Below are 22,944 nucleotides of genomic sequence, written 5' to 3' on the forward strand. Positions count from 1 at the left end.
TAAAATAAGAAAATGGGCATTTCTTTGCTAGGTGTATTACTTAAAGAGATGGTAACTGAATCATGCTAAACATTCAGCCAACCAAAACATAAAAAGAATCCATACTGATAATTAATTGAACATCGTAAAGACATACTGCAGAAAATTGGGTAAGTAAGCATTGATTCAAGTAAAACAGTCGCTATAAAAGTGTAATGTTTTTCTTAATTAAATGAACAACTGAGGAAAATGTGAAAATTGGTTAAACTTTTTTGCTGTGTGAATATCTCGCACCCTCCTCTTGTCTGACTCATGTACAAGCACAGGAACACTTCAAATCTTTGGTGTGCTTCATGTTTTATCCGTGTGTGATGTTGTATGCACACAAGTTCACGACGCGCAAAGGATTTCCCTCTCACGACTAGCCTGATTTTTCAGACGTGATAATTGCACAACTGAGCTCTCGGATCATTTTCCCTTCCTTTGATTCCGACTTGCTGCTCTCCCTTCGTTGTTTCTGGGGTTTCTCAGCAAAGCCGTGTGCAGTGGAAGTTAAAACACACTTGACATTTTCAATATGCGCCGTGAGGGCATAAATAATTCAGATAAGGAGAAGGGAGAGCAAGTTGAGGATTACCAGTGGTGTAGAAAAAGAGATTCCTTTCAGTTGTCTTAAGCTAAGGTTGAAGGAACACTACTACATTATTGGCTTGTGCTGTGTTAGATGATTAGATCAATGTAAATTTCATCACTGAACGCACTCATTCATGTCTGCAGTTCAGTTTCACAGAGAAACAAAAACAAAAACAAAAAAAAAAAAGAGAGCTTGTTTAAGCTCCAGCTGTTTTGTTTGTACACTGTGTCGTGTGTCTTTAATGTGTGCAGAAATATGAAATATAGTAGTTTCAGTAATATGCTATGCGTTGTAATTGTAATTTTTTTGACTAAGTGTCCCAAATCGTTCTGTCCCCTTGTCCTTCTCTTTTAAATGTACTGTTGGCTACCTTGCTAGGAAATAGGACTGAACATTTAACAAGTTATTCCCTCCACCCTTGTGACAAACTAGGTTTAACATTGGACAAATCCAGTAGAGTCAACCCATCAGTCAAAAGTCTTGTAAAAGACAAAGCAAACTGAATTATTTCCTAGAATGAGAGTGTCATTGTTTAAGAATGGCTTGTTTGCCACCGGGATTTAGCCATAAGACATAAAGAAAACAACAACAATAGAAAATTTGTGAATCTGAAAAGCTGTTGCTTTAATGAATAAAATTGTTAAAATAGACCAAAATATATCATTACTAGCGCTGGGCAACGGGAAACATTTTTAATCGCGATTAATCGCATGGTTTTCTGTGATTAATCATCATGCACAAAATTAGAAACTAACTTTCGTTTACATGTATATTATCTGGACTTAAAATGCAGAATGGTCTTTATTTTTCTTATTCTCACATCTCTCTCACTTCTCTTACCACCTCTTGCCATCTACAGTTGTCAGAAGAGGCCTTGTGTTTCTTTATACATGTGAAGCTTGTCCCTTAAGTTTGGACCCATAGGGAAAAAAAAAATAGAAATCCCTATGGGTCCAGACTTATGGGACACCCTCTATAAGTGGTAATCACCAGTGAAGTTCATGAAAATGGACCTTGCCTTTGTTTTTATAAATTGGTGCCAGTTTCAGGTCAGAATGCCCTGTGAAACCTGGCTTTTTTCCTCTGCTATTTTTTTTCTCTTCAGTGCTCACAGAGTTCAGAGTTTTATTGATTTTAAATGGGGCTTAAATGTTTGCACTTTACGCACCTGGTGGTCTGGCAACTTTGCACTTTTTTTTCAATTTCTTATTGATCACTCTGAGGTGGGCTGTTCCCTGCTGTCCATGCAACACGATTAAGTGAGCCAGTCATGAGCTGCTCGCTGGATTCACAGTGGGTTTCACAAACACAGATATGTGAGAGGATTCCATGGACAGAAAACTGCGTCCAATGAAAATGTCTTCATCTTTGTGTCTTCTGCAGCATGCTTCTTGCTCCCTCACTGCAACATTGAGGTCAGACATGCACGTCTTTAATGTTTACGAGATGACTGACAGTCTCTGCTAACCTGTATTTCTGAACCAGAATGAAGATGAATGATTAACTGTAATTCTTGTAATTTTCATTCTTCTTAAGTAATGCTTTGTTCTTGTATTGGATCAGATGCACTTTTGTCGATCCAATGGAAATGAAATATTTTTACCAGTGATGTATAATTTAGTCACATTGTGCACATTTCTAAAAACATTAACATTATGACAACCATCCTAGGGCTGGACAATTATGGAACAAATAATAATCACGATTGTTTTGATTGATATTAAAATCACGATTATTCATTGATTTAAAAAAAAAAGTATTTATTGAACCACCAAAACTCAACTTTAAATGTAACTTTTTATAGAATAAATGTCACAGCCTCCATTATCTGTCGCTGTCGCCGGGAGCCAGTGGGATATGGAGTATTGTAGCGGTGGCGGTGGCTGAAGTTGACGCGCTGTATTGGGTCTTTTGCTCCTTCAATACTTTGTCATAGGCCACTTTATGGCAGAACTTTAAATGGTTAAATAAATGTTGCAAGATGGTCAATGTTATTTGCTTTACCTGGCAGTGGTCATAATGTTATGCCTTATTAGTGTATCCTGTCTTGTCTAACAGCAACACCGTACCCAAGGAGCTGCTGCTGAAGGCCAAGCAGGACGGCTTCTCAGACAAGCAGGTTGGTCAGGTTCTGGGTACGAGTGAGACAGCAGCCAGAGACCTGAGGCTCACTCACAGCATCAGACCTTGGGTCAAACAGGTGAGCATCACCGAGCTTAGGTTTCAACACGTTCTCCCCATTTTTCCACTCAGACTCACTGTAACTGCTGTTTCCTCTGTTTGCAGATCGACACTTTGGCAGCAGAGTACCCCGCAATGACCAACTATTTATATTGTACTTATCACGGTCAGGTATGTGGTTTCTAATATACTGGATAGAGCACAACTACAAAAGGATATTTCAAATGATGAGTGACAACAATGCTAAGACTGGGTGTGTCTTTTGTCTGTGTTAAATAATCAAATTCCCCAAAGGATTATCATTAACATTATCATTTTTGCCACACTTGACCAGGAACACGATCTGGACTTTAAGGACCAGGGAATTATGGTTCTTGGTTGTGGACCCTACCACATTGGTGAGTGTTAAGTTTTTCCAGTTGCATTTCTTGGACATAAGTTATTATAAAATAAGGGGATTTTTACCACATTTGTATTGTTCATGTGTTTTTACCAAGTAATTATATAACGCACAGAGGCTTGTTTATTAGCTCTTAGTCAGTCATGTTGCACAAGATGCAATAAGATTCTCAGAAAACAGGGTTTCAATCCACCCCCGCTAAGTTAAATTGTAATGGAAGACACAAAATCATCTCCAAACGTAACCGTTATTTCCTTGTCATTACGGTGAAATTGTAGACTCTTGTTTATGGCCGTCACACTTGCACTCGTAAATTGCTTTGATCCCGCAGGCAGCAGCGTGGAGTTCGACTGGTGTGCGGTGTCCAGCATCAGAGCCTTGAGACAAATGGGCAAGAAGACGGTGGTAGTAAACCACAACCCCGAGACGGTCAGCACCGACTTTGATGAGTGTGACCGCCTTTACTTTGAAGAGCTGACCCTGGAACGCATCCTGGACATCACCCAGCAGGAGGTTAGGACACTCCGCCGTTTTTCATTCGACAAATCATCCAAATTTGGTGTTTTCTCTTCTTTTCTTATCACCTAAAACATCACGCATAGGTACACGATAGATTAAACTGTCCACTGGAACCCAAGATATCCAACTTCACCAGTAATATCAAGAATTAATGATCCTGTCCCACTTACATTATGCTGATCTAGATGACTGGCTCTGTCCCTGCATGCATTGGAAATGAAGCCGGGCTTTCTGGAGAGGTCACCAATCTATCACAGTTATATCAATAATAATAGCTATATTCATGTGTATTGAGTGGAATCTGATTGAAATATTGCACTGCAATCATTTTATGGTTTCCCATAGGAACACAGAACACATATTTAAAATAAATCAATCTCGGGAGCCATAAAAAAGATGAACAACACTAGTGGACTTCAAACCAAAATGTTTGCCTGATATTAGTGGCAGTTAGATTTATTGGTCTAACACTGTCACACAAGCGTGCACATAATGGCGTAATATATACTCTGACTTTCTGACATGTTTTTACTTGACTGTGCTGTTCAATATGAATTCTTTATTCAAACATAAGCAGTATGATTGTGACTTATTACCATGGACTTAGCAGAGAGCTGGAAAAAAAATCCTGTGCTCAGTGGTATGGATGAAACATCCAGCTCCTGAAGTTCACTGCTTATTCATATTTATATATAAATTCAGAAACTGGTTAAGCATGCAGCTTTCTCTGCCTCGTGCTCCGGGATGATATTGGCCACAAAACTCACATTTCTAACTAAAAACTTTGAATGCGTTTTTTTTTTTTTTTTTTAATTGGGACATTCATCATGCAGTGAGAGAGGCTCATCTAAGATTTAAGACTTAACAGGTGTGCGTTTTTTTTTTCTTCCTCTCTCCAGTTTTGACCTCTCTGTAGTTTACACTCATACTTTATGCATGTCTGCAAAATAGTTTTTTAGGGTAAATATATTCTTAGTCAGTCATTTAACATGCTTGTGACGTTTTCGGGCTATTTTACAAGGTTAATTGTTTTCTAAAGAATTGCAACAAATTATGTGGGAAGTTTATTACATTTACAGAAACTGAGGAAAAGCCTCATGTGTAGCTTCACAAAAATAATTATTTGTCATTTTGAAATTAAAGGTCTTTTGCACACGGCGTTTCAAGTCCCGTTCAATCCAGTCCTTATGTTTTCTTAATATGCCTTTCCATGCATATCAGCTGTACAACTGATGCAACTTTGCGACATTTTGTGTGTCCAATGAAATTGTCACGGCTGTTGGGTAAAGGAAGCATCAATAGCTTTTTTTGTTCAACTGTGGTGCACACTTTCCAAGGGCACAATGTTTCTCATATTTTCTGTGACCGTGTTTCACCTGTGTATTTATGCCACTGATTTTCCCTTGCAGAGGAATTGTAATCCAGTTAAAAGTTGTGATTGGTTCTGAGAGTGATTAAGTTTGTTTGCTCAGGGAGATAACATTACCTACAGTCCCCTCTTGCTTTGTGTGTATGTATATATGCGTGTGTGTGTGTGTGTGTGTGTGATAAATACAGCTTAAGAGCATGGGTATAAACCTTGGACAGGAGCAGGAGAGCAGGACCATGAATAATGAAGAGATACAACCTGGCATCGCCATGGAAACAGCATCCTCCTTGGATCAGCTAGACAGGAAAAGAGGCTGCATGCTGTTATTAAAAGGAGCACACACCCTTGTTCTCTCTCTCTCTCTCTCTCTCACATACACACAAACACACACACATACACACATCTCTTCCCTGGTGATAACTAAACCCTAAACCCATGGCACGACCGAGAGCAACTGTTTGTGTATATGCCTCATATTTCCACTGTTTGATCAGCGGGCAGAATGACTGGAAGTAGCCACTGATTTCACAGATTACATCTTCTTTACCTTACTCATTCTTTATTCCCTCTCCTCTCCTATGCAGGGTTGCTCTGGTAGTATTGTGTCAGTGGGGGGTCAGATTCCTAACAACCTGGCCGTCCCCTTGCACCTGAGCGGCGTGAAGATTCTGGGTACGAGCCCCCTTCAGATCGACCGAGCTGAGGAGCGCTCCGTCTTCTCCAGCATCCTAGACGACCTCGAGGTGGCCCAAGCCCCATGGAGGGCCCTGAGCTCCCTGGTGAGAAGAGACATAATGAATAATCACAGAGCCACTGATGCAGAAGCACTTAGACAATATGTTCAGTAAATCTTTTTAAATAGCTTCTGAAAAACATTTTGAGCACAAAACATCTACATTTTTATGGCTGCAAGCCTTGAAGACATCAAGGTCCCCAAAGAAAATAATATCTTGACATTCCCATCTGTGATTTTAATTTATATTAGAGTTTTGTGTTGATAATGTTTTGAGTTTTTTTGTTGTTTTGTGGACATTTTCTACCACCAGAGGAAATGGAAAGAGGCTGAATTTCCTGATGCCTGCATTTGGATGTAAAATTTACTGGACTGATCAATTTTTATAGATATTTTTTGAAAAAGTTCTGGACTTCTTCATACATTATTTTATTACTTCAGAAATGTCATTAGCTATTCTCCACAACTTACCGTTTTCCCTGTGTTTGGCCCTCTTAACTCTCTTGTGGCTCCATCTAAAATAAATAATGGCAGAGTCCTCTGTGGAGCATGTGCAGCACAGAAATATATCTGCAGTCCGTGTTAAAATACGTCTCCTCTATTACTTTTGCTCGTGCCTTCAGTTACCTCAGAAGAGCGATTATCTGGTACATATGATATGGTTCTGTCTCTCCAGAGTCTACCTAAATATTCTATTTCCATGCCAGTTGTGAAGAAAGTGTTTGCTTTTTAATGGGATGGAATAACTCCAGCAGAGCCACGGGGAGTTGGCTCTTCATCTCTGGGAAGCTACTTTGTGTTTGTAAATGGTACTTCACCTGGCTGGCGAACATGCGCATTGGTAGAGAGAGAAAAGACCTGAAGAGAGACACTGAGAGGAGAAGGAGCTCTGAGGTTGAGGTGGAGGACACGCGAGCTCTCGGTGATAGACTCTGTCCAAAACTCCTTTCTTCTTTCATTCCTCATGTAAATGGAATGCTGTAAAAAATAATATATCAAAGGGGATGAACTGAATTCTCACTCTCCTTTTTTCTTTAATCCCTTTATATGTGAAGCCTTTTAAAACACTGAATAAGTTAAACTGTGGACTGCTGAATGAAAAGGTTGTTGCTGCAAGGACGAGGCCGAGCACAAACACGCCTTTGATTGGATACTGAGTCTTTGTTTTTGATTTAGTGTCTCTAATAATGTGGCTTCCTAATATTCCTAGCAAACGTTTAGTCATGGCTGATGAACAACTGATCAATCATGAGTTTTTTTTAACCACGGATTCTCTTTGTCTGCCCCAAAACAACACTGTGACAACACTTAAACAACGGTTGTTTCAAAACTATGCAATTTAATTGGTGCTAGCCGTTATATTACATACGTAGTGATTATTTATTTGAGTTTTGTTTGTCTTAAAAACTCTGAACTATCAGGTCTAAACCATTGCACTTGCATTATAGTATTTATTATTTCATTTTTGTGTTTTGAAATTAGTTTTTCACCATGTGTCCTCCACAACTGACACCTTCTTACATTGGTGGATACTCAGTCCACAACATGGCTAATGTTTGCCTGGAAGCCAGCCCTGAGGTTTTACCAGCATCAAAATTTCAATTTGTTGCAATACCAGCCTGGCCAGACCAATCAGATCATTTGGAGCTTTATGCAGTGATAGACGGATTTAGTCATACATGTCATCTGACCATTGAGTTGATGTTGTTCGCTACAAAGTGTCTGCCATCGGAGAAGGGAGAGATTTAGAATCCACCATTGCGCCTGATGTAAAAGATACAGTGAAATAACTTTGAAGGACCAGCAGTTACCAGCCACGGAGGCTTCTGTCAATGTCAAGGACATGTCATTTAGTTAGTTACTCATTGGTTGTAGGACTATCCAGCTCCCTACAGAGGTATTAGTTTACTCTGAATCAGTTTAAATGTTCCCCATAATGAAATCCCAATGAATTCTGGTAAGAACTGATTGTGAAATATCACAATGAAAAATGAAGGAATTCACAACACGAATCAGAAGTCATTTATTTATTTGTATGCATCTCAACGATGAGTGACACATTTGTGTAGAGCTTAATGCTTTAATGGCTGATAAAACATGACGCCTCTGCTGTGGGCTTTTCTTCCTTCACAGGAAGATGCATTTTCCTTTGCCAACCAGGTGGGTTATCCCTGTCTGCTGAGGCCCTCGTATGTGCTCAGGTAAGACACCAGCCAACACCGATATGAAAGTTCCATCATTCAAGTTACATTACATGACAACGATTTTTACAATTGTATCTCTTAACCATAAATATGCACCTTAATCAACAACGACTGATTAACAGTTGAACACAGTTTATGTAATTTGTCTGAATGGTTTTAGTCTCGTATTATATGCAAGGACAAATAATCTACTCGGTTTTCTTGTCACATTTCCAGCTAGTAAAGTATATTAATAAATACTGGGGAGAAAATGGTGCAGTCCTGGTTGGCTGAAGCATGAAGGAAAATATGTGAACATTTCTAAATAAGCTGAATAATAATACCTTTGTGGTAATAATGATTAATGAACTTAAGTAACAGAACTCCTCCTTCAGTCCTGCAGTGACACTTTTGTCCAGCAGATGTCATGATGTCTTTATATTCTGGTTGACTGTAAAAAAAAAAAAAAAAAAAAAAAATGTGGGAAAATACTTGGGAGTTGTAGATCAGGAGACAAATCAAACATCAAAATAATTTAATACAGGGAAAGGATACGTGGAAGTATTGAAGTCCACTATATTTTAAATAACAATATTCATGCCATTAATATAATTGAATCGTTTATAATCTTGTATTTATATTCACTTCTGCTGAATGTTGTTGAAGTGGAGTTTCTTCTTCTCTCTCCAGCATCAGGGTGAACTCTGTCTGATCTTTACCATCCTCAAAGCTTTTTCACTTTTTCTCTCTGGCATACTTGGTAATGTTTCTTGAATGTTCCCCTCTGCCTTAGGACATGAGCACAGTTACTCACACATCTACACACCCAACGCTTCTTCCTTGTCAGATCCATGTGTCATATTATTTTTATTTTAATGGTAAAATGCACTTACACGACACGTACGCACCAAAACTGCATCTTATTTAGAGACTCAAAACCTGGATACATTTACTCAAATGATTATTATTGCTGTGACACATCAACACTGCTAGACACAGCTCTCCAGTGATGAGCACTCATATCCAGACCATTAGAGCATTAGACCATTATACCTCGGAGGTTTCTTTGTAAGTAAATCTGCTTTCAAGATGTCAGCCAATAGCAGCAGACAGCTGTGTGGGTGAGCAGTGTTTGCAATCGGACTCTGAGTAAGTAAGTAATACGGCTAAGCAGGAAAATAATCATAACCAGCTTGTATATTAAAAAAATACCCACATAATGAAAATAGTACAGACTAAAAAACAAACTTTATATTTTATTTTAGAACCAGAGTTAGATTGTCTTAGGGTAATTTTACACGAGTTTACTTTTCCCTTCTCTTTGCAGGCGATGGAACAAGTACTACTTTTTTTTTTTTAAAGGTTCACTCTGTGGCATTTGGTTACTGTCACTCCTCCTCAAATGAACGAGTAAGAGACAGAGAGGCAGTCGTTGAGTGAGAGTTAATGAATAGAGTGAGTGGCGATGCCCAGGAAAGGACAGTAAATCAAATAAATAAGACAGAATTTGCTGACTGTTTCACTGCAGGTTTGCACAAGGAAACACATGCAGACGTCTACAAGATCAAACCGACAAAGGAAATACACAAAGAGACAGACAATGGCAGAGTCACAGCGAGTCACGTTGCACAGTATACTTTTAAGACTGCGACATCATCCTTTCCTGGGATTGCCAATAAAATAAAATAGTACCACTGCTATAACTTCACCATAACTACCTTCACTACTAACACTTCAACACTGCCGAAACTGGACTTTATAAGCTGGACAGATGGACTGAAAAAAAAACATTTTAAACAGCTTTCATCTTGTAAAGGTCCATCTATTTCTGACACTGGGCACACAAGCATAGTACTGTGTTTACTCGGATCATATGCTGAATAGTTTTACAGATGTTATTTTTCTAAATGACTGCATTAATGACTGAAAATGAAGAAAACAGATGTAAGAACTAGGTGACATCTGAGTCAACGATACGCATTCATTTAAATGCATTATGAAGCTTGTATTGCTCGCACTCTAATGAAAGCACAGTATCCATCCGGGCGTTGGACATATGTCTGCCTCTGAGCTACAGACAGCTAAGGAAGAAAGCTATGACCCAAGCCTGTGGCCCTTCTCTGTCCTGTTTCTCACAAGCCCTCGTTTTCAAACAGGAGGGCGGCCCGACTAGCAGTCTAAAATCAAAAACAACAACCACAACAAAACTAGCCTAAATCTGTTGTTTTTTTAATGACGAAGTTCTGAACTCATTTTCGAGAGCCTAGAGTGCTTTTCGACCTAAATAGCTGTTCTTCTCTTTCTCTCACTCCTTATTTTGACTGTTTCCAGACCCTGTTCCCGATGGTAATAGTGATGCAATGGAGAGATAATGAGTGTTTTGAACAATCATTTGAAGCTTGTATGTTCTCCTGTTTGCTTGCTTCTCTTCCTCTCCTCTGCCCCGTTTTTCTCTCCCCCACCCTCTTTCCCTCTCTCTGCTGCTCGTGTCTCAACAGCGGCTCTGCAATGAACGTTGCGTACGGAGAAGAGGAGATGAAACGCTTCTTGGAGGAGGCTACGCTCGTGTCCCAGGTGATAGTCTTAGCTCTGTGTGTACATGCCTGCACATGTGAGAGACACGTATTACCACAGATCTCCTTGATAATGTCTCACCTTCCCTTTTCACTTCCCAACGCCTTAAATTAAATTGAATTAGCATGTTGGGACATATAATACCGCTCTCGCCTACACACAGACACACGCTCAGACTACTTTTCTGTAGTGTTCTCTAAAGCAGGGGTCTTTAACGTTTTTCAGGCTAAGGACCCCCAAACTGATGGGGAGATTAAGTAGGGACCCCCTATCTACTGTATGTGTTATCATTTTGCATTCAGTATTAAGTTATTCAAATAATACACACGTTCAAATATTTATTCTTTATTTCTTTGTTCTTCACTAAAATAGGTGAGTTAATGTGTATTTAAAGAAATTCAAACTTGTGGGGGAAAATTAAAAAAATATCTAAAAAATGTCTAATCGATCAAAAATTTTGCGAAGCCCCTGCAGTACGTCCGCGGAGCCCCCGTTGAAGACCTGTGCTCTAAAGTCCTCTAAATGGGGCTAGCGTGCACACACACCTTTCTGAGCTTCAGAGCATCAAAGCAACCCTGACCTAACCTCATGGTTTAACAATCTTAAACAGTAAAACGGATACATTCTTGTTTTACTCTCAGCATATGCTTAAAGGTTCATAAACAGCGACATGTTAACATGAATCCAACACATTTTAGTAAAGGGATAAATGGAGGCAGAAGACGTTATATGTATGTTTATGTCAGTTATGTCAGGTATGTTTATTTTAATATTTTGATGCAAAATGATAATAATAATGTACATTTATAAGGTATATATAGTAGGTAGGGGGTCCCTACTTAATTTCTCCATTAGTTTGGTGGTCCTCGGCATGAAAAACGTTGAAGACCTACGTTGAAGAGTCACAGAATGCACATAGTCTAGTTCAGGTAACAAACCTGGTTCCTTGAGCTGTTTATAGGTCTGTAGGTATTTTAAGCAGTTCCTTGTGTTGTAGCAGAAAATACATTTCTTTGTACATGTGAACACCCTGAAAGTGAAGCTAATATTTTACTTGAGGCAGCTTTTTTTTTTTTTTTTAATAATAATAATAATATAATGTATCCAGAGATATAGCAGCAATGCAAAGAATATGAAATATGGAGCCTGTAGTGGTGAAATTATAGAAAATTTTCACCTACAACTGCAGCCCACCTCTGCTTCTACTGTAACGTCTCTGTTACCGATTCTAATTTTTCAGCTCTCCAGTCAGCCACTTAGACTTAGACATTAGATTTAGACAAGTCTATTTTTTTTTCTCCAGTTTGTTTCACTGTGGCTGCTCTAATGAACTCTATAATCACACTGTATAGATCTTGTTTACCTGGCTGGAGAACAAAGTGGAGTATTTAGCTGTTGAAAAGCAATATGTTTCCCCTGGTAGAGACCAAAGACGGAGCTGGATGACAGCGTAAGTATTGTTCTGTTAGTAAATAATAACTGTCTGTTCTCCAGGAGCATCCAGTCGTCATCACCAAGTTCATACGTGGTGCCAGGGAGGTAGAAGTGGATGCTGTGGCCAAGAGTGGCAAGGTGACGCACTACTCGGCCCACTTATATATCATGTTGTCTTTGTGTGTACTGTATGTAAATCAACCTGGCAGTGTAGCCTTGTCAGTGCAGGTAAAATAAACATATACCAGACCTATTATTAGAATGTTCTGGCAGCGGTGATCACACAAAGCACCTGAACTTAAGTTTGGCCTTTCTGTGCTGTCATTTATTATAACTTGTCATAACAATATATGTATGTCATGTACACAAGGAAACATGATTGCATGATGTAACAGCCCGGAAACAACATTATTTGACCCTTCTTCATTTATACTGAAACTCCATTTGACCATAGTTTCATTTAAAACAGTATTATTATTCATCACTGCAGCCCAGCATTATTCATTCCTCCCTGATGTTATAGTTTAAATGGAGAGGTAGGACAGATATTGAGCCCCGTTGAAGAATAAAGTGGATGTAATCTCATTCATCTTCCATGAAAAAATATCACAGCCCAGACAGATCTGATGGGGAGAATGGAATACATTAAAACCAAAATGGTGGTACTAAATGAATTTTTCTTTTCAGATGATATCAGTTAAGGCATATTGAAATGATTGTTGCTCAACAAACTGATGTTGTATCTGATTGATAGAGACCACAGACTTGTTTTCTTTGTATTGCTTTTGTGTTCTCCTGCTGTGTTTAGAGCTCTATTATATATGCTTGCTTATATACTATCAGAATATACAGCTGCGTAGATGATGGTGAAAACTTGGGATGACTCTGAAAAAGTAAATTTGAAAACTTGATCTTAAAGCTACACTGTGGAACCTTTGACTGCCCCCCTCTGGCAGCGACAGTAACTACACAAGCACCATTGATGAGTATTGAGTTGCTGTAGCCCCTCACACCTTCAGTTCTTTTCCTCAAGGAAAAGCCACACCAACTATGTTTGTCTTTGCCGTCAGTTGCGGTCAGAGGAATTATTACATTTCATTATGTCTAGAGTCTCTTTGAGATGATGAAATCATGGAACTCAGTTTACATACTTAACTCTCCCTTCTGCACAAGTAGTCAGGGGGTTACTCAGTCTCCTTCCCTAAGGTTGTGACTTTCTTTATGGCCACAGACGACTGATTTAAAACTCGGGTATACTACCAAATACAAGATGGGTTGATTAGCTCAATCAGTATTGTGTAAACTCATTTGGTATGGGCTTAAATATAACCAGGACTTAATTATTCTACAGCTTTAACATGGCTCCTGAAAATCATAGAACTTCATAGTACATGCTACACTAGGAGGTATTCAATAGTAAGGTGGTACAACTTTGAAACCTTACTATAACATAACAACACAACAACTAGCTGCAGTATAAGATGCAGTATGCGACACAGCCACTGGGGTGCTCGTCCTAAACGCCCTGTCTGTTTTTCTGTAGTTTTAGAATGTGAGAGTCATTTCAAGGGTGTTGGTTTGAACGTGAGCTATCCAGTTGTACGGTAGATTTTCTTGCTCTACCTTCTCTGAATACAGCCCCTCCTTTATCTTCAGTATCACATTAACAAGCTGTCCATTCATTGAATACCAAACAAGCCTCATTACTCGTAGCCAGGCTTTGTGTGTGTGTGTATATATGTGTGGGAGAGAGAAAAAGTCAGAGATAATACGTATTAATTACAGGCTCTATCTGAAGAGTGCTAATGCATGCTGTGGTTAGCAGCAGTTTAAATGAGCTAATGACACGGCAACTCATTTACAGACACACTCACACAGAGTTGCTTGGTGATACAAATCTTTCCTTTTGGGTGAAATGTTGGAAGTTATTCTTTTGACACACACATTGTGTCTTACCAAGTTTATCAACAAATACTAGGCCTGTTTCTGAAACAAACTGTTGTCCTGACTGAATTTCGGTGTCTCCTCCAAATGCACAATACAGCACTTAGTATTGTTTTTAACTGGCTCACCATGTTGACATCACATTTTTGTCTACCTTTTTCACTGTGACACATTGTAGACTAGAGGCTGCCCTGAAAAAAAAAAAAAAAAGAATTTCTGTCACCTACTGAATATGTGATCTGCATGTTAACATGTTTGTCTGCAGGTTCTGGTCCATGCTATAACAGAACATGTGGAAGATGCTGGGGTTCACTCAGGGGATGCTACCTTAATGCTGCCGACCCAGTCAATCAGCCAGGGGGCGCTAGAAAAGGTCAGTCTTCTTAAACAAAAATGATAGTGTCCATTTAATTCAGCTGACATGGCTCCATGGCTTTTTTCACTATGTTGGGCCTAATACTACGTCAACACTACCGCTAATAGAGCAAAAAGCTTCAATTCATACTCATATGAAGTAACAAACTGACAGTTGTTGCTACGTGACGGGTGCAATACGGTACAAAGTAAAGCTGGGGAACATTTCTGTAATGCTCCCTTAATGCGCTCATCCAATCAACTGAGCTTGAGCGACATTTGATCACTGACTAGCTGAAAGTGTAGCTGGCCATTTTGTAATTTTTGTAGCTCATAGTGGTAATGCAGCTTTAATTCCTCCTAGTGAAGATGTAACTGACCGATGTGACATTGTTGCTACTTAAAGCATAAAAATTACTACACTGCACAATGCATCTCAGATGTATAGAAGTCAACCCTGGAAATGTGTTCCTTTAAGTAAAAGAAAACATATGGTTGACCGCTTAGCAGTTAATTGGAGCATAGTTGGTAATAACTAGTGCTGTCAAATGATTAAAATTTGTAATCAGATTAATCACAAGGTTAATGTGGATTAATTGCGATTAATCACGATTAAATATCACTTCAATCTATATTAATCGCGTTTCACCCTGTTAATCCTCTTTCATCAGCTAGGTGCACAACAGTAACTCTACTAAGGCAAATTGTCCGAAATGTGTTGCCAGAGACGTTCAGAGTCATTCTGCACTGAAGATGAGTTAATTGTGTGTTTGTATTTAATCAGATTAATTATGATGATGGATTAATCTGCGTTAACGCATTAATTTTATTAGTATTAACAAAGACATTAGCTGGGTTTACATGGAGCCAAAAATTCAGATTACAATCGTTTTAGAAGCCCAAACTGAATGTAAATGCTCCATATAAACACCTCAATTAGAATAAACAAAATTTCATTTGGTTTCACAGGGGTAGAATACACCCAATCTGAAGAAAAGTAATGTAAACGGTGAATCAGAATGAAGTCAGCCTCGGTTCTATCCGCACACACCGCACTTGATGTAAATGTGAAAGAAAAATAGCAACTACTATGCTGATTAGATAAGAGATCAGTCACGTGATGTTTTCATCGATCTGTGCATGTCACGTGTCTGAAAAACGGCTGTTCCGATTAAATGTAGTGATACATATAAACATCAGATCGGAATAGATCACTTCACATGTAAACAGTTGACCTGAAATCTTCAATCGGAATGAGAAATAACTGTCATTGTAAACCTGGCTATTGAGATCAAATTAGTTGCCTAAATATTTGGAGTCAAACACTCCAGTTGTTCCTATTTTGCATTGAAGGCTCAGACTAAGTAGTAATAATGTCAACTGAAACAGTTGAACATATACCATACCAGAAAACTGTATGACAACTGTTTGGATTAGAAATGGTAACAACCATGATCCTAACAGAAAAAAAATGCAAAGTTAATTCAGCATATATGGAGAAATTAACTGTCACACTCATTCTGGTTGTTGTATTTCTAATATTAGCATCAGTGGAAATGCTGCTCTTTTATCAGAATATACCAGAGACTGGATGTGTGCCAGAAAAAGACAACTCCTGGCGCTGTTCCATGCAGGATTCAATCAGTGTTATTGATCAGCCACACGGGATCACAAAAAGAATCTGTATGCCCATTTAACAACGTGATGCATTTTTCTTACAAAGCAGTCAGCATGCTCCTTTCTGCTGTCACCAGTTCTCAAACTGAAAGTTTTAGTTCAAACTGATAAACCTTGGCCAAATTATTGGTAATGGTTCTTGTTCAAAAACCATTCACTTTCATAAAAACATGACCAAACTCACTTACCCACTCTGAACACTTTCCCATCAATTACTTTTTTGATTTCCTGAAGTTTAAGGCAAAATAAGTATCTTTTTCTTTTTTTTTTTTTTTTTAACAAAGCTTGCAGTCTCTTAGGGTTATTTTCTGCTCTTATAAAGTTACGGCCAATGCTGGTGCTCCTATTCCTGTTTATGTATTACCTACAGTATTATAAATCATTATTATAGTACAGTTTGTTTCGACAGCAACATAATTAAGCAGAGCAGGCAATCATTCAAAACAATGGTTCCAATCAAAGATTGCGAGTTCCCTGATCAAAGCTCCTCCAGGAAGCCCCTCACTCCTTCCTACTTATCTCCTCCTGACACTAATGATTGGAACATCCTCAATGATAGTAGAGGGAGAACAATTTCTGTATCAGAGACAAATGAAGACGGAGGGAAATATAAATAAGCAGAATGAAATTAAAAGACTCAACTGATAGTGAATTGGAATATTTGGGAAACTGGATGTCATATGTCATTTGTGAGTGTGTAGAGATATTGGTATGTTAAGGCAGACTCATATGTATTCTAAGTGTGTGTTCCTTTTCCATTGCTTTCAGGTTAAAATTGCCACCCGGAAAATTGCACAAGCATTTGAAATTTCGGGGCCCTTTAACACTCAATTTCTGGTTAAAGGCAATGATGTCATGGTAGGTAATATTTCCCAGGGTATGACTAAATGACAAATTGACATTTTCACACCTGGTTGCAGCGAGTGCAATTCACTCACAAATTGAAATCACCTTGTGTTCAGAATAACTTTGAGCTCTAGATGGTTTCTGTGATCAATGTTACCTTCGATTTTGATTTTCTCTACTACAGCACTGCATGCTCTGCCCATTCATTAATCTACTGGTAATGCATAGATTTGTAGCTTGTTTATTCTCTAATTAGCCTTATTTGTGTTGTGTATGTCTATAGGTGATAGAGTGTAATCTGCGGGCATCACGCTCTTTTCCTTTTGTATCAAAAACTATTGGTGTGGACTTTATCAATGTGGCAACCAAAGTGATGGTGGGAGAACCTTTGGATGAGGCCAGCCTGCCCTCGCTGGAGAAACCTATCGTTCCTGTGGACTATGTTGGAATCAAGGTAAGAGGCAAAGCTGAAATGACTGTAATGGAAAATGCTTGACTGACTCTCATTTGTTTTATTTTCATGAATTTCCATAGAGATTGGAGAAATAGCAAAAGATACTCTTTGGCGTATGATGGCACCTCACATCATATCCTCACTTTGACACCAAATTCTGAGTGATCTCATTGTTGGTCAACCCTTGTTAATCTTGAAAGATGACGAGTGAAATTAGGCTCCTGCCACTCTGCTGCTGCATGCATCACTACCATTTAGTTTATACAGTAATTGTAACACCCATCCTCAGACTGAGCACTGACAACATGCTTAGTATTTCAGGTTTCTCATTTACAGACACAGATTTGTTTTTCCATATTCAGTGAATGAGGGCTCTGATATGCAAAGATGAATGAAAACATTACACTGCCTTCAGAACTGAAGCAGCTACTCGGCTGGAGTAGTGGAGAAACATCTTCTCATAACTGTGTAGGACCATTTGCCTTTTTGGATATACCAAGACCTGGATGACTGAACCTTCAGACGCTGATGGCTGTAATTATTATTTCCATCACTGTTCACACTGACCTCTTTGGCAAGCTTAAGGTATAGCTCTACAAATAAGAAATTGATAGTATTCTGTGTTAAGTTTCATGGTTTCAACACAGTTTGTTGACCAGCCTGAGGTTTTGTGCCAGAGGCAGGCAGGACTTTGATGCAGTTATTCATTTGAAGAAAGTCAGCAGACATGCACAGTTCACAGATTTTTCACGGATTTCATGTTGGCATTCAGGCCTAGTGAGCACCGTCTTAGGTCTATGAGGATTGCTGCTTTATTTAAAAAAGGTGAAATGTCAGAATAATAATACAAGTTAAGATTTATTTCAACTATTTTTGTTTCTTTGATCATTTTCCAAGTGAGTCAGAAGTTTACATTTATTGGTTAGTATATGCCAGCATTTGGCCTTTAAATTGTTTAACTTGGGACTAATGTTATGGGAAGCCTTCCACGAGCTTTGTACAATAAGTTGCGGGGGGGGGGGGGGCATGTTGGGAAGTGCTTAAGGCCCAGCAAGGATCTGCTGGCCAATCAAATAAAATATATGATGATGGACAGGAGAGTAACAGTGATGTGTCATCTGAGCACACAATGGTTTTGTTTGGTTGTAGAACTATCCAATTTTGTGAACAGATATTTTTCTCTGTACTCCTTGAAACCCTTCCATATGAAGTTCACATGCATGTTACCAGACTTACATTTAGATAAGAATTGGGTGTGGCTACACCAGGCTTTTTTGTGTAATGCATGAAGTTGATATCCTAACTGATTTAAAGGACATTAACAGTCATCATCGGCAGTCCTTGTTCCAGAGGAACCCCATGATGGTATTAGTAAATCACCACGGGGATTGGAAACCATTTACACATGCACACAGCAGTTTCTTCAGATTTTTACAATGGCACAGTTCAGTGTACAGCTTGAGTACCACAAGTACACCTCTCATCTAACCAATGGCCGCAGAGGAGCCCTGTGATCAGCCAAAATACTCCCAACATGCTGTTTTGGTCAGACCAAGTGCCTGCGTTATAATGTCCTTTGGTCTGCCAAGTTACTGTTGGTCATCAAGTGCCCCTGTAAGGACTCAAGTTGCCACATTTTCAGCCCATATGCCTTTGTTGCAAGCCTGTGTTTTCTTCAATCAACCAAGTACTCAAGCATTGCTTTTTGTATCCTGCGACTCTGTTCTGCCAAAGGGGACAAGTGCTGTCTTATTGACCAAACTGCTCCTCTGAGTGGTGCAAATGTTGTTGTGCTCGGTATAAAAATGGAGCCACACACTCACGCTGGACAAAAGGCGGCCACTGTTTTAATTATTTTATCCATTACTCATGAGCGATTTCTGCACTAGCAATCTTCTGTTCTCACCAAATACCTCCTTGTTGTGTCAAAGTGATTTCTGCTTTCCTCAGTGGTCCCTAACAGCCATAGCACCGGCGTTCTTCCACGTATTGTGTTATGGAAAAGAAAGACTGTGTTAATAGCTTAACATGTATGATGTTAATAGGCACTGTAGATTCCACTAATGCAGCTTCCATTAGATCACATAACAAAGACGGCAATTACTGCTCCATCCCTCCACCTAGGCATGATGAGCGGGAGTAGTAGGTGGATCTCGCATACCGACTGGGGGGCTTACTCCTTAGATTGGGTATGAGAGAGTTTACGTGTCGCCAGCTGTTCCAAAGCTATTTTTTCCAAAGTAATTTCTCTCTCTAATTACAACAGAGCTGCTGTAACAATGGTTGTAGTTTAAAACCAATCACGCAGGTATAATCCCCCACTCTTCCCTGCCACCTAAAGTTTTCAATTTCTAGTCTGCTCAGTGGTGAGGAATATTAATCAGAGCTCTGAATTCTCTGGGTGGCGGGCATAAAAGACTTTCCGAGTTTACTTGGAGTATATGATACAGACTTCAAGCCCCCTGACTGCTAGAGGCCACGCTGAAACCCCTGCCAGGTTTGGTGCAGCAGTTGATTAACAAAGGAGTGATCATTTTGGTTTTTCCTGTTAATGGCTTCAGCAATTTTGATCCAATAATTCTTTTGTCAAATTCACTGTATATATTCAGTGGAAATCATTAAACAGAGGCTGTAGCCTCCTAGAAACCTAGGAAGGACGGTAATGTTTACTAATCTTCGTAATAACGTGTGAGTATTGCTGTTTGTAGCTGATATGCTGGTTGTTAGTGTTGTTGTCTTGGCAATGCGTCCATCAATTTGGTCGTCCAAGCTCCCGAAGGAGCACTGAAGGTGTATGTGTTTGGCAGTTGACTTCAAATATCAACATTTTTCCCCAAACTGCCAACTCTGTCTTTAAACACCATATTTCTGCAGCAACATTAAGACCATTCTGTAAATATACTGTGATGTTTGAAACCATTATCCAGAGTAACTACTCTGAAGTGTGGTTGATCAATATATCCTCTCTCTCTCTCTCAGCTTTCAGCATCACTGTCCTCACTGTATCATCACAAGGCACATTGCCATCCGGAGCGGCCGTCTTCATTTATCTGTCCTACTCCCTCACAGCCTCCCTGTGCTCCTGTCTTATTTCGTCTGTGACAGTCCCTCGTTTGAAGCCATGTTGTTTTCTTTGCACTAACAAGTCCCTGTTGTGTAATTTCTATCTCCATATATAAACTCGGAGGAACAATAACACTGTTGTATTTATGATCCCAAGAAGAGAAAAGGCATGAAAACAACATTTGAGGAGGAGGAAGTTGATATGGTGGTTTGGTGTTGGTCCCTAGTGCAGCGTTATAGGCCGAAGAAAAATACCTTGCAGCCGCGCAGTGTTTTGTCTCATTGACCACGGCTTTGTGGTGACTTCTGAAAGACATTCTTCAGTGACCCATGAGAAAAACAATGCTAGAAATATCATACTGGACTAGTTAATACTACCCATGCTACCTCAACCTAAACACGATGGCTGGTTAATGTGTTTTTAAATGATGTATCGCCATTTTTACTGGTAACATGAGATTCTGCAAAAACACGTATTTAACTTCCTTCAGTGTGTTCCCTGCATGCATCTCAACAGACAGACATAAACTGCGATTTGAATGGTTGCTGTGGGCTCACAGCTAATAGGTGATTTAGGCTTTAGGTAGTGGCGCGTTTCCACTTCAGTATTTCCAGCTGGTTTCTCCATCTCTGCAAATTTTGAATTGATTGTGATGCATCAACAATACATATTGAGCAAAGGTTCACTGAGGAGGTTTGGAGACACAAACTTGTTTTCGGGGAAAGTTTCATTTACAATTGTTGGAAGTGAAGCATGAAGTAGAACAAAAATTAGCCCGACACAGCTCCGACTAGCATGGTGTTTTTACAGATTGAGCCAGACTGACGAGAGCACAGGTAGAAATGGCTCAAACTTACTTGGGCTACTTGCGTAGGTTACGGCATCTGTGTCCCGCAGTACTCCAAATAAGCTTTAAGAGGCAGTGTTGGAATTGTATGTCATTTTGTCATTTTACAACAGTCGTAATTCAGTAATCTACAGGCACAGATATAAGTGTTAATTTACATTTAGTCGTGAATATACATTTAGAAAGTTGCCACTTTGGCATTAAACCACGCTCACGTTGAACCACAATGTCATGTTGTGAAAAACATCTTACTTTATTCATTCCCTTCTCCGCTGGAGCTCAGCTGGTGCCCCAAGATAAGATTGTTCATGTTGTGGAGCCTCACAGTTGTACTGTCTCCTAGGAGTGGGTGGGATGGGGACATGGGAAAGGAGTGTTTGTGTGCATTGGCAGGATGTTTGTGAGAGAGACACACCACCGCAATTGAAGGACAAACCATTATAATACAGTTTAGAAAGGCTTGTTTATGGTTTCTCATATCTAGACCAGTTGCAGGTGTTGTCATGCTGCTTTCTGTCTCTTTTCTGTCCCTTTGATGTATTTACACTTTCATTCATTCTTCGTGGTTTTAATGATTAAGGAGCGGCTCATGAAAATTGACAGTTCTGGTTTTCCTCAAACCTGCGAGCGTGTGTGTGATGTCACTCTTTCTTTTTCTGTTCTTTCATTAAAAGTTCTCTCCGACTGTTATTCTCTCTCTATACATGTCCCTCTGCCTGTTTCGTTTTCTTTCTCGGTTTCATTCTGTCATTTTATCTCTGCGTACTTCCCCGTCTTTCTCTGACTCCTTGAACAAAGGCGTGATAAGCGATGCTGTTTCTCCGTCTGCATTCCCTTCTCTTCGTCCCCTCTTACATTAGTATGCTAACATTACATTCACTGATTAGATAGCCTGCTTCAAGGATGAATCCCCCCCAGTGGCCCTTGCCTCTAAGTGTGTGTGTGTGTGTGTGTGTGGGTGTAAAAAATACACCATGACACACCACCTTTTGTACGCTTCAAGGTAACGGGTGTTGTCTGCTTTTAAATAGAGGAATAAGAATGTTATCCCACTGTTCTTAATTTGTTTATAATACAATAACGTGACAAAGCCGTCTTCTCTGCTTTTTTACCGAACTTTTCCTTTATTTTATCCAATCTTTTAATTGTCATCATTTTATCTTCTCCTTTCTCTCTCCTTGTAGTTTCATTCTCTTCCCCTGCTCCCTTTTCAATCTCCATTTAATTAATTTAATCCCTTCCTCACCCCTGCCAATCATTTAGTTTTATTAATTTTCCCCATTATTTTGTCTTTACTTTTTCTCCTGCCCTCTCCTTCTTCTTTTCAGCGTCTTTCCTCTCCTCTGTGCTTCTTCTCCTCTTCTTGCTCACCCTGTTGGTCACTCACTTACTTTTTTCAGCATGGTGTATTTATATGAACCTTTATGATTAAACTGACATTATATTAAATGTATTTCTGCATTGCATAAACCTGTTTAGCTGCCACATTACTCTTTATAGAAATGCAAGCTGTTGTTGGCCTCTAGGTGGCAGCAGTGTCACAGAATCTCTTTGGGCTGTAAACATTATTATGATATTTGCCATTTATGTTGGAAATTGGTTGTCACCTTCTTCACAGCATGTATGAGTTTATAACTCACAGTTGTAGTTGGCAAATGCTACATCATCACGGTCAACCAACAGGAATCAGCCTGTAGTTAACTGCCAAGACAAGTCTAGTATTTTAGGCAAACTTGCTTCCAACTAAAGTAA

The 22,944-nt window shown here is 39.3% G+C and overlaps 1 protein-coding gene across 1 annotated transcript in view; it reads left to right on the forward strand.

The window, feature by feature from the left end:
• cps1 (carbamoyl-phosphate synthase 1, mitochondrial) overlaps positions 1-22,944 on the forward strand; it is a 56,356-nt gene that overhangs the window by 19,847 nt on the left and 13,565 nt on the right. Inside the window, exons 22-32 of the mRNA XM_047601643.1 lie at positions 2,672-2,813; positions 2,900-2,965; positions 3,129-3,192; positions 3,526-3,707; positions 5,667-5,861; positions 7,949-8,016; positions 10,497-10,572; positions 12,067-12,144; positions 14,216-14,323; positions 16,750-16,839; positions 17,111-17,281. Of these exons, the coding sequence (XP_047457599.1) occupies positions 2,672-2,813; positions 2,900-2,965; positions 3,129-3,192; positions 3,526-3,707; positions 5,667-5,861; positions 7,949-8,016; positions 10,497-10,572; positions 12,067-12,144; positions 14,216-14,323; positions 16,750-16,839; positions 17,111-17,281 (1,240 nt within the window). The remainder of the gene's footprint in view (positions 1-2,671; positions 2,814-2,899; positions 2,966-3,128; positions 3,193-3,525; positions 3,708-5,666; positions 5,862-7,948; positions 8,017-10,496; positions 10,573-12,066; positions 12,145-14,215; positions 14,324-16,749; positions 16,840-17,110; positions 17,282-22,944) is intronic.

The sequence above is a fragment of the Mugil cephalus genome, chromosome 12 (assembly GCF_022458985.1).
Source record: "Mugil cephalus isolate CIBA_MC_2020 chromosome 12, CIBA_Mcephalus_1.1, whole genome shotgun sequence".
Lineage (NCBI taxonomy): Eukaryota > Metazoa > Chordata > Actinopteri > Mugiliformes > Mugilidae > Mugil > Mugil cephalus.